The sequence below is a fragment of the Sebastes fasciatus genome, chromosome 12 (genome assembly GCF_043250625.1).
Source record: "Sebastes fasciatus isolate fSebFas1 chromosome 12, fSebFas1.pri, whole genome shotgun sequence".
Classification (NCBI taxonomy): Eukaryota; Metazoa; Chordata; class Actinopteri; order Perciformes; family Sebastidae; genus Sebastes; species Sebastes fasciatus.
Genome location: NC_133806.1, coordinates 4,315,270 through 4,327,991, shown reverse-complemented (window position 1 = coordinate 4,327,991; position 12,722 = coordinate 4,315,270). Strand labels below are relative to the sequence as shown.

General features: G+C 42.6%; 1 protein-coding gene across 8 annotated transcripts in view; it reads right to left on the bottom strand.

Annotated features, from left to right (window-relative positions):
• The window catches only part of syngap1b (synaptic Ras GTPase activating protein 1b), a 175,629-nt gene extending 171,653 nt beyond the window's left edge, over window positions 1-3,976 (bottom strand). For 4 of the 8 annotated variants that reach the window (XM_074652667.1, XM_074652668.1, XM_074652673.1 and 1 more), the window contains exon 1: window positions 2,639-2,774. In XM_074652667.1, the coding sequence (XP_074508768.1) occupies window positions 2,639-2,696 (58 nt within the window). In that variant the 5' untranslated portion in view covers window positions 2,697-2,774. Of the gene's footprint in view, window positions 1-2,638; window positions 2,775-3,633 lie in introns of those variants that run through there. The other 4 variants (XM_074652672.1, XM_074652675.1, XM_074652669.1 and 1 more) reach the window with 2 other exon arrangements.
• Between the last annotated feature and the right edge of the window lie 8,746 nt (window positions 3,977-12,722).

Below are 12,722 nucleotides of genomic sequence, written 5' to 3'. Positions count from 1 at the left end.
CTGAGCAGTGGAGGGGTGTAAGACAGTCCCTTATGTCACATGGGAGAAAGAGAGGGAAAGAGAAGGAGGAGAGGAGTGCTGCAGTGCATTGGTGGTGCGCTGTCTCTTTAACTATGGCCATGCTTGACAGGAGCCGCTGTATCAAACTACTGTAAAATCGACAAGGCCAGGGATAGCTCAGTGGCTGGCTGCTTGCTTCCATAGTGTCCATCTGCACTCATGGATACAGCCATTGTGGAGACAGGAAAAGAGGGAGAGAGAGAGGAGAGCATGTGTGTGTGTGTGTGTGTGTGTGTGTAGTATATGTGTGTGTGGGTGGTTCAGCGTGAGGGGGGTTGACCACAGCGGAGGAGAGAAAAAGAAAAGAAGGAGAAAGAGATAGACTGGAAGGAGGTGTGAGTTTAAGAGAGCGAATGAGGGAGGAAAAAGATTTCGCCAAGATAGGAAGGCCCATCTCTGCTGCTGCTGCTGCCTGCCTCCCACTAACTGCCTGTTCATGTGAGCCGGTACTTGGCATGACTGCAAATGGCTTGCCTGGTACATTAGCTTAACACACTCGTCAATGTGGGCTCAAATACATCTGCAAGATCGCTGAGGTGGGGGTTTTTCTCCCCACTCTCCCCCCCTTCTCCCGTTATGTGGATCTATATCTCATCACAAATCAATGTCACACTAATATCAGCCGTCTTACCACATATTTTATCTGTAGATGTTGAGTCACTGTGCAGCAATAAATATCACGCAGTGTTACATAATCGCTTTGAGTAACCATGGAGCTTCTAATGTATAGGTGGACAGGGGGCATGGATGGAGTGTCTGTCTCGAGTGGATCTGGTTGGCCAAAATACATACTGGGCCTGCAACTAGGGATGCACCGATACCGATACCGATACCGGATCGGATATCGGGCCGATACTGAATCAAATAGCTGGATCGGATATCGGTGACGACGGGGCCGAACTATTCAATTCAATTCTATGTTTATATACTATATACATTATATACTGGAATTTTTAATTCCTGTTTGAATTTTGACAAATTTGTTGCTGCATTAAAAGGGTTTTTAAACCAGAATTGTAATTCCCCGACCTGTCCAGGGTGTACCCAGCTGGGATCGGCTCCAGCCCCCCGCGATCCTGAACAGGATAAGCGGTTACGGATAATGAATGAATGAATGAATGAATGAATGAATGAATGAATGAATGAATGTTTTACAAAGTTAAGAGAAGAATATTTAAGTCCAGCCTGATGTTGCCTTACACATAAAAGAATGATCCCAGTCACTTCCACACAGTGAGGCATACAGCTTATTAATTAAACCCCGGTATCAGATCGGTACCCGGTATCGGCGAATACCCAAAGCCCGGGTAGCGCTATCGGTATCGGGACTGAAAACGTCGGATCAGTGCGAGACATTATTGGGTCAATTTATCCGTCTGAATTGAATTACTGCTGATACGGCGTGATGTCCGTGGCTGACTATCACCAGCTGATCTGACCAAGCTTCTGGTGAGTGCACAACAGCAGTGTGCAATTTTGAGACAACAATACTCTGAAGGAATTCTCGCAGTACTCAAGTACATAGTGTGCACAGTGTACTACATGGAAGTGTACTACATTGAAGTGTACTGAACGGAAGTATCCGAATTGAGACACAGCAAAGATGTTGTCTTCAAATGGCTTATCATGCCCAATCAACAGTCAAAATACCAAAAGATAATCAATAAATGATTTAAAAAATGTTTCTGCTTTTACATTTAAGGGGACTTTTTAGATTTTACAATACAGTACACAATGCTAGAAGGGTACAATATTTAACACTACTGATGCAGTTATGAAGTTACAGCAGATTGGTGCACCGTATTGATATGCCTTACAATCCATCTTACGGCTAAACCCTCAGCAGTCGTACCAAATTGGATAAGACTAAACACTGCTTAGCTCCGAAAACAATGCCTAAAATGAAACACCACTGTGCGATCACAGAGAGAGAGCACTCGGTGCCATCGCTGGCAGGTTTTGAAGGTGCAGCACTGTGCTCACAATTTCCTGGCAATGACTCCCAGAGTGGGCTCGCACACACACACACACACACACACACGCACACAGGCAGAGCATCTCACCAACATTATGCAACCAACTTCTATAGCTGCACTTGCACAAGAGGGCATTTTGGCCATTATCTGCGTTGCTCCGAGGGGAATTTAAAAAAGAAAGCAGAGTGAAAAGGAAGCCGAGCGAGCCGCCACAGTTAAATCTGGTCTCTCTTTTCATGTGCAGACCAGATGATGACTCCGGGGGTCACGGCGAAGTCCAGGAGCTGAGTTTTTTCAGGTTGAGATTAGTCTCCATTTTTTGAAGACACATATATTGTTCTACATGGGGGTTACAGGTCTGTGAGTACGCACTTGTATCCACACATGAACCAGCACTCTCTCTCTCTCTTTCTCACTCTCTCACCCCAACAGTCACATGCAGCACACCTCCACTCTCTCCTGAACCCACACGCCGACGACTACACGCCGTTCATTTTCTCTCTCTGTCACACACACTTGCATCTACTCACACACATCCAGTTCCTCCTCCCCATCCCTACAGTTTTTTTGCCATCTAAGCCTCTTCGGTAACAGGTACTCACACGACACCCCCAATCCTTCACGGTTCCTCCATACTTTGCGCTGGGCGTTCCATCTCATTCCAGTCTGACTCTGGCCATCATGTTTGAGGACCTCGCTTTTTTTTTTTCCTCCAAATTAGCCCCTTTAATCTCACACACACACACGCACACACACACTGCAAATTGGACGTTTCGACTGGATAGATTTGAGGCAGCTCACTGCAGCACGCCTGCTCACATATAGCATTAGTCACAGTTGCAGTGCAACAATACCAAGGGGAATCTGCCTTTAACCGTACACTGAAGCGCCTTTCACCCACTCACACTCGAGTATGGGGGAATAAAAGACCAGCAAGGATGAAGTAGCCTCTCATTCTGGTCATCTACATATTTTAGTGGGCCAAAGTTTTTTTGCACACAGGAGGCAGGATACAGTCCATTCAGGCTTATTGACATAATATACTATACTGTACACTTACAGAAATCTACCAAATAGCAATATTTCACAGGAGATAGTTGAACATTATACTACACTGAGAATGCCTATAAGAATATTATTATCATTTTACACCAAAGAATATAATAAACTTCACAGTATTATCTCCTTATGAATAGCATACACCCAATATGATTATTATGGGAATATTATAGGAATATTATGATCCATCCACGTTGTGCAGCTGCTCTCAAACAGAGGAATGCACTTGCAAGAGTAGACCTTTACACATGCATACCTTATTACAATACTATAATTGCCGCATGCACAGGTCCATACAGACGCACGCTGCGCTGGATCCGTTTGTGTTGGGCATCTATCTAGAAGGCTATTTCTATGCACCTGTCGGCTATGGTGCTTTTAGATCTGCCTATTGCATATGATAGTGTCTCTGTGATAGAGAGACAGAGGGAGAGAGAGAGAGAGAGAGAGGATGGAGAGGAACGGTGGAGGAGGACAGGAAAGGAAGATGCAGTGGATGACAAAAAAATATCTATATTAAATATGTGCTGTGTCTTACCTTGAAAGGGAACATAGGACATGTTCCAACGGCATTGAACGTCGGCTTTGCGTCTCGATGGGCGATCTGTCGGTGCTCAGAAGTCTAACTGAAATAAATCTGAAAAATAAATAAAAATAAAAATAATAATAATAATAAAATTAAAAAAACACAACGCGATATATTTAGTGCTATTCACAGTTGGAGCCGAAGGAAAGAGGCCAATAATAGTCCGCTGTTATAAAAACTGGCATCATAATAATCCACGACCGCTTATAAAGCGCCCGGTGCCCGGTGCGTTAAAAAACATATACAGGATACAGAGGGATGTGTGCGTGCGTGCGTGCGCGTGTGTGGATGTGTGTGCGTGTTTATTTGCACGCTAGTGTTGAGGTGTGAGAGAGAGAGAGAGAGACAGAGAGAGGGAGAGAGAGAGATAGAGAGGTAGAGAGAGAGATAGAGAGAGAGAGAGGGAGAGAGACAGAGAGACAGAGAGAGAGAGTGTGTTAGAGAGAGAGAGAGAGAGGGAGAGGCTGAGAGAGTGAGGGAGATGGAGAGAGAGGGGGAGAGAGAGAGAGAGAGGGAGGTGGGAGAGAGAGGGAGAGAGAGATGGAGAGGGAGAGAGAGAGAGAGGGAGTGTGTTAGAGAGAGAGAGAGAGAGAGGGAGGCTGAGAGAGTGAGGGAGATGGAGAGAGAGGAGAGAGAGAGAGAGAGAGAGGGAGGCTTAGAGAGAGAGGGAGAGAGAGAGAGAGGGGGGAGAGGGAGAGAGAGGGGGGGGAGAGAGGGAGAGAGAGAGAGGAGGGAGAGAGAGAGAGATGGAGAGGGAGAGAGAGAGAGAGAGGGAGAAAGAGAGATGGAGAGGGAGAGAGAGAGAGAGAGGGAGAGAGAGAGAGATGGAGAGGGAGAGTGTGTTAGAGAGAGAGAGAGGGAGGCTGAGAGAGTGAGGGAGATGGAGAGAGAGGGAGGTGGGAGAGAGAGGGAGAGAGAGAGGAGGGAGAGAGAGAGAGAGAGAGAGATGGAGAGGGAGAGAGAGAGAGAGGGAGGCTGAGAGAGTGAGGGAGATGGAGAGAGAGGAGGGGAGAGAGAGAGAGAGAGGAGAGAGAGAGAGAGGGAGGCTTAGAGAGAGAGGGAGAGAGAGAGAGGGGGGGAGACGGAGAGAGAGAGGGGGGGAGAGAGAGAGGGAGAGAGATGGAGAGGGAGAGAGAGAGAGAGGGAGAGAGAGAGAGAGATGGAGAGGGAGAGAGAGAGAGAGAGAGGGAGAGAGAGAGAGATGGAGAGGGAGAGAGAGAGAGAGGGAGAGAGAGATGGAGAGAGAGAGAGAGAGATTGAGAGGGAGAGAGAGAGAGAGGGAGAGAGAGAGAGAGATGGAGAGAGAGAGAGAGAGGGAGGGAGAGAGAGAGAGAGATGGAGAGGGAGAGAGAGAGAGAGATGGAGAGAGAGAGAGAGATGGGGGAGAGAGAGAGAGAGAGAGATGGAGAGAGAGAGAGAGAGAGAGAAGGGGGTGGGAGGTCTGACAGCATGTGTGTGTGTTTCCGTGTGTGGGGGCACATTTCCCAATATCTATAATCTATCTTTAGCATTATGCATTTAACATTTTATGCTCGCCTCGTGAAAAAAAAAGAATAGATAGAAGATAGAGCTCTATAATGATGTTGCAGTGCAAACTCACTGTTTCCGGCTACTATAGTGGCTACAGGAGCTGGTGTGTGTGTGTGTGTGTGTGTGTGTGTGTGTGTGTGTGTGTGTGTGTGTGTGTGCAATGCCTCAAATGTAGCTTATGACTTAAAGGGACTGTTTGTAACTTAGAAATGCTTGTTAACAGCGACACCTGTGGCCGTTAAGTCAACGAAAGTCAGCGTCGGGCTCGCGCTTGTGCTCGCTCTACATAGACATGAACGAGCATCACTCAACACAGTGAGGAGACACACGTCAGCTAAAACCACAATATCACTCTATATTTCAGCTGCTTGGCAGTAATGTTAGCTGACCAGACCAAGGTCTCTCCATGAATCAATGCTGATCCTAGTGTTGGCTTTTCCTGCCTCAGCCTCCCGACCGCGGCCGGAGGGAACAGGGGAGACACCGGAGTTTTGGTTGGAGACGATAACGTTTCTCTCTGCGGAGCCCCGTCACTTCACAAGACACGGGAAACCTCTGTTGGTCTGGAGGAGCTGCAGCAGTTATTTCTGCACAAACGTCCACTAGATATTCTCAGAGCTAAACTAACTCTTCTGCAGTGTGGAGTGAGCGCGCATGCACATGAGATGGAGTGAGAATGAGCGCGGTATGTGAGTTAAGGCAGGCAGAGGAGCAGAGGAGCAGAGTACAGCAGAGACTCCGGCCCTGGAGACCAAAGCTACGGTCTCCCTCGCGTCTTCCGACCGCGGCCAACACTGATTAACAGACGGGCTTCACTAGATACAACCAAGAGGTTTTGGTGCTTCTGTGTAGTTTGTGTTGGAGTCTGAGTCTGAGCAGCGCAGCCACATGCAAGCATGCATTTGAAACCGACCCGGTCGATTTGTACGCTTAAAAGGTTACAAACAGTCCCTTTAAGTAATTCAGGTATCATCTAGGCCTCTATAGGCCTACTAATGTCTGTTTGTTTAATGTTTTAATTATTAGAGTTGGCTTTCATTGACAGTATTTAGGCTATTAAATCTGCTGTTTTAGCTCTTACAAACTCGTCTGCCTTTAACAGACCTGTTGAGAACAAGCTGATTAAGCTTCTCTTGTATCTCTTATAATACATTCTGATATTAATGTCACTAGTTGAGCTACAGCTGCTCTGATTCTCTTCTGTTTCTGAAAAGGCAAAAATCATCATGCGGCTCTAGTAGATTTATGATGCACATGATGATGAAACCAACACAGGAACTAAATCAATGTGAGAAGCTGCAGAGCCAAAATGGCGCCCTGAGCTGTAGTATGCTGCCTTCATGTGACGTGGGAGAAACAACCATTAAACCAGGAGATATGAACGACCCAACGTTATTAGCTTAACCCAGGGGTCAGCAACCTTTACTATCAAAAGAGACATTTTAGGCAAAAAAATAAATAAATAAATCTATCTGGAGCCACAAAACATTCGATCATTGTGATGAAGGTAACACAGTTTATAGTCTAAGTATATAGTATATAAGTCTAATGCAGTGAGGGCCAAAGAGACAATGTACTACGGAGTATTAGGGCCACATTGAGGGAAAAAACATCTGAGATTTCCAGAATAAAGTCAGAATATTACGAGAAAATAAGGCGTAATATTACGAGAATAAAGTCACAACTTTATGACAAAAAAAGTCGTAATATTACGACTTTTGATAGTTGTAATATTACGGGGAAAAAGTCATAACTTTACGGGAAAAAAAAAAGAAAATGATAATAAGAATAATTATAATTTTTTCCTCAATGTGGCCCTAATACTCCGTCGTACCATAGACCCTGAACAATGATAAATAAAAATGAAAATGTAAACAAAAATCAGTTCTTCATTTCCATGTTTATAAATCCACAGGGAGCCACTGGAGAGGAGCTGAAGAGCCGCAGGTTGCTGACCTCTGAACTAGGTTTAGGGCTATTGAAGCTGAATTTGGCTTCAGCTGTAAATAGTCATCATACAGACAGTAATATACATAACTTTTAGCTAATTTACAGGTAACGTCACTTACATGTCTGGCACTCATGTTGCCTTCCTTCTGTTCCTGCTCCTGGCACTTGTGTTTAGGTCGGTTTCAAACCCCCACAACAAACTACAATTGTGATTTTTTTAGCGTTTGTTTTCAACCAAAACCACAAAAACAAGTGTAAACTGTCATCACTTCTTGCACCCCATTATCTTCAGAGACCATGAACGCAGCACAGTGCAGCTCCTGTCTCTGGTTTAGATGTTGAGGTGTTGTTGCCACCTTGTGGTCAAAACCAGCAGCTGCAGGTGAAGTGAAGCTGGAAGGTTTGAGTCCAATTCAACCCAGAATCTTTTTCTTAACCTAAAAAAACGATCCAGCTAAAGGACAGATTCTCATGGGAACATAATTTCTGCATCATTGCATAAATAAAAGGACAGAAAAGTCTGTGCTCCACCAAAAAAATCACCAGTCTGCCTAGTCTAATTAGTGTCAATTAAATTCCTAATCTAGCACACCTGTGCACCTGACACTTGTCACAGTAGGAAAAGAACAGGTGTTACTAATAACATTAACGATGGCTCTGTATGACAGTGAGCCAGCATGCACAATACAAGGAATCCAAAGCAGCTCGATGAAATTCAGACATCATTCATTTTATCATTTAAATCTGTGTTTTTCTACTGTGACCTGTCAAAATGTTATTTGTGGAAAAATGCCTATTGACATGCCTTCAGATGGAAATGTTTATTTAGCTTTAAAGGTCCCATATTATGCTTTTTTCAGGTTCACAGTTATTTATAGTATTATAAATTATAGTATTTCAGTTTCTACTAGAACATGTTTACATGCTGTAATGTTAAAAGAAACAACTTTATTTTCCTCATACTGTCGGCCTGAATATACCTGTATTTACCCTCTGTCTGAAACGCTCTGTTTTAGCACATTTCAATGGAATTGCAACGGAATTGCGTTGCTAAGCAACAGTTTGGTTCCATGTTTACTTCCTGTCAGCTGATATCATTCACATACACTGCAACAGGAAATAAACTGGGACCCATTTAGAACGTTTACGTTTAAAACTGTGAAATGGTCTAAATATTGTATATTTGTGACATCACAACATGACAGAAATCCTGACGGCTTGTTTCAAAGGCGCAGTTTCTGAATACGGGCTGTGTGTATTTCTCCATTGATTGAGCACTTAAACCTGCTCTATAATAAAAAAAAATTAAAAAAAGACAAAATCTCACTTTTTACAATATGGGACCTTTAAACACAATTTTGACTCAACATGGCTGCAAAGTGGGCTAATGCTTTTCACAGTAAAAACAAGGAGGTATCAATTGTTATTGCTTCTGCTTCATGGAAATAAAACATGTCACAGGACTGTCACGGAGACGTGGTATTAATCTTTGGAGTCATTATTCTGCGTTGCCATTCATCTTGAAAACTCATTGTAACTGGCACAAACACAAAATAAACATCTGTCTTTCATTTTGGCAGCAGTTGAACATTTTCTGCCAAAAACAAAAACAAAAGCAGTTAATCTTTCCTGCAGGACACATTTGGCTGTGATGTAATTTATCATCCCCATCAGACTAATTTAGAGGGATTCTCACCAACATGTTTGATTACCACCTACAGTGGGAGTGATCAATGACAAAAGAAAATCATCCAGCCTCGTTCTACTTTTACCTTGAAGGTAAAAAAAAAAAAAAAAAGCTCATCCATTTTTCAGAGGTGATGTATATAACTATGTACTACAGATGTGCATTATTAGCCTATGGATATAGCATCTTTATTGAGCAGACAGTTCTCCCTAGGGTTAATAATGACCTGGGAACCTGGAATAAATGTATAATTAAGATAAGAAAGCTGAGACGTGGCTTTAATACTATTTGGTGCATTTTATCGGAATGATTCTCTTAAAAACCTCTGTTCTCATTCAGATAATCCATAAGTCTTCGAGGGTTTAAAAAAAGAACCTTAAAGGTCCCATATTGTAAAAAGTGACATTTTCATTTCTTCTATATTATAAAACAGGTTTAAGTGCTATATAAATACTGTTAAACCATCAAAACACTCGATATACGGAGAAACAAACACAGCACGTATTCAGAATTTGTGCATTTGAAACAAGCCGTCAGAATTTCTGTCCATTTGTGATGTCACAAATATACAATATTTAGACCATTACAAGGTTTTAAACATAAACATTCTAAATGTGTCCCAGTTTATTTCCTGTTGCAGTGGATGTAAATAACATCAGCTGACAGGAAGTAAACATGGACCCAAGCTGTTGCCTAGCAACGCAATTCCGTTGAAATGCACTAAAACGGAGCGTTTCAGACAGAGGGTGAATACAGGTATACTCAGGCAGAGTGTACGAGAAAAATAAAGTTTTTTTTTAACATTACAGCATGTAAACATGTTCTAGTAGAAACACAAAATACAAGCATGAATCTGAAAATAAGAACGATATGGGACCTTTAAGTTGTTCCACAAGGGTAACCCCAAGGATATGAATTATTCTCTTAAATTCACACCCTCTTTAAAGAAAACATTCATCCTTTCAGATACAAAGAGAAGCAGGACAAACCATTGTTGAAAACAAAATAAACTCAAGCTATACTTACTAGCTTTTTCTGACTGCATCTTCATGGTCTTCATCAGCATGTGAAACTGGCTCAGCTGTCATCATGTGACCTACAGAATGTACCAGGTGATGACAAATAGCACCTGAGCCAGCTCCATTCACTGATGAAGACCAGGAGATGTGGTTAAAAGCTCTGAAAAAAGCTAACTGGTGGACATTGAGTTGAGATTATTTTGTCACACGGTCAAGAATGAACTTTCCATGTATGAAGTTGTTCTATTTGACCTCCTAACATATCAACTGAAGAGGTTTATTTAGTCTATTTGCTTACTTTAAAAAACACAACAGGGTAAATGATAACAGAGATAGTAAAGATAAAAATCACATTGCATGAGGTGAAACTTTTTTCTTTTTATTATTCATGTTACATATTAGGTGTCAACGCAGAGTATACATGTACAAACGTAATTTCTCCAAAAAATACATCAAACTGAACTTGGACTTGACTAATAATCAGAAAAAAGAAGACTACCTCTCCCAAAATAAATGATGTTCCTCAATGTTGATGTCTCTATTTCCTCCCTTTTTTTTGTTTGTTTTGAAACGAATCGGGTCGAGTTCCACCTCAAGTACAACCTATAACAAGCACTTGACGGGTATAGACATACCATAGAAAACACACAAATACATTCATCACCATCGCCTAGAAAGGTTCAACACACCCCTTCCTAATAAACTACAGTCAAATAGTCACTGAGGAGGATGAGAATTTGCCATCAACATAATTTCACTGGCCTGAAATGTACGCAGGAGATAATTCAACAGAGAGGTCGCTTTTTAAATAAAATCGGAGAGATTTGCATTGGTTTAATTATAACAGTATAAATGCTTGTATATTTGTCTTTTGCTTTTTCAACTAAACCTGTAATAGTCTTTCCTGAAAGATAAAACTGACAAATGTAATACGTTGTGTAAGTTTTATCGCACAGATTGCTGAAATAAACCTCTGTATAAAATATAAACTCTGAAACTTGCACCACAGTATTCTAGATTTATGTAACCTGTTTGCGCGAAGATAAAATCCAACTTCAGCACCTCACTTGCCTCTTTAAGCACATCGGAGAAGAAGTCAGACTTTGACTTATGAATTCTTACTTAATGCCATGTTGTACCTTTTTTAAATTATAGACCCTGGAAGAAAGTATGGGTTTGAGTTAGGAGTCGGGCCGATCAGTGTCTCCTTTACCTGTACGGTTACTTTGAACGCAGGGATCGAACTCCCTACGACATGAAACTGAACCTGGACCTTTAGCCGACCTTTATGACATTTAACACCCGTCAAAAACAAAAACAAAAAAACGCATTCTTTCAAAATAACTTCTATTCTGACAGACGTTTCAATAACATATAGTTTGTTGTTTGTTTGGAATGTACAGTAACATCACAGTCCTGTTCTGATTAAAACAACTCCACCCGACATTAGAACTGGTCCTTGTTTACCCATGTGTGTCTGTCAGCTTGATAAAGAGCCATCCTCTTGTTTAGTGGCCTCGTTCATCTCTCCCGTCGTCTGATTGGTCGACTCAGACCAATCGGCAGGTACACAACCCATATAGGCACTATGCAACCACGTCAAAAAAATAAAATTAAGTTATTCGATCATAGCAATATATTGTGAATATATAATTCTATCTATAAAACAAAAGCCCTCTTGTGGCTCCTATTTCTAATACGTACAGTAGTTTAAATGTAAATTATGTATGACAAAATCTAACAAATAAGTAACCCCGTAATAACATGTATACAATCTCTTATTAACATACTGCGATGAGAGAAAAATATATGAAAACCTCCAGAGAATTAGTTTGTTTTTTTTGGCATCTGAGCAGATGACTCAACCACTACTGTCAAAGTGCCCTCAAGCAAGGCATTAAACTACCATCTGTGTGGCAGGAAATACTGTACGAGGCTGTCCGTACCGCTCCGTCTCATCCGGGCCAATAAAAGGTTACTGCTTCTTTGATGAGCAGCCGGCAGCCACCACCCAGCTGTCATCATGCCTCTCAGTGACGACGACGGACACATTCATCACCGTTTATTTTCTTGGGCGAATTTTCTCACTGAACTCCACGTGAACATTAACCATCAGTCGATGAATGAGCGGTTATAACGGCTGATGGAAGTGTGGTGTTGGCTACTGGCTGTTTAGTTTGCTCATCCCTTGAATATCCATATCAAATGCTCGGGGAAAGCTACTTATCTGAATGTTTTGTGAGCTATTTTGTTAACTTTCGAAAGCAAGAACAAGTTTTAAAGGGACTGTTTGTAAGAATCAGAAATTTGCTTGTTGACAGCGACACCTGTGGCCGTTAATTCAACGAAAGTCAGCGTCCTGTTGCTCGCGCTTGTGCTCGCTCTACATAGACATGAACGAGCATTGATCAACACAGTGAGGCGACACACGTCAGCTAAAACCACAATATCACTCTATATTTCAGCTGCTTGGCAGTAATGTTAGCTGACCAGACGAAGGTCTCTCCATGAATCAATGCTGATCCTAGTGTTGGCTTTTCCTGCCTCAGCCTCCCGACCGCGGTCAGAGGGAACAGAGGAGACACCGGAGTTTTGGTCGGAGACGATAACGTTTCTCTCTGCGGAGCCCCGTCACTTCACAAGACACGGGAAACCTCTGTTGGTCTGGAGGAGCTGCAGCAGTTATTTCTGCACAAACGTCCACTCACTAGATATTCACTAGATATTCTCAGAGCTAAACTAACTCTTCTGCAGTGTGGAGTGTGCGCGCATGCACGTGAGAGTTGAGCGAGAACGAGCGCGGTGTGTGAGTGAAGGCAAGCAGAGGGACAGAGTACAGCAGAGACTCCGGTCCT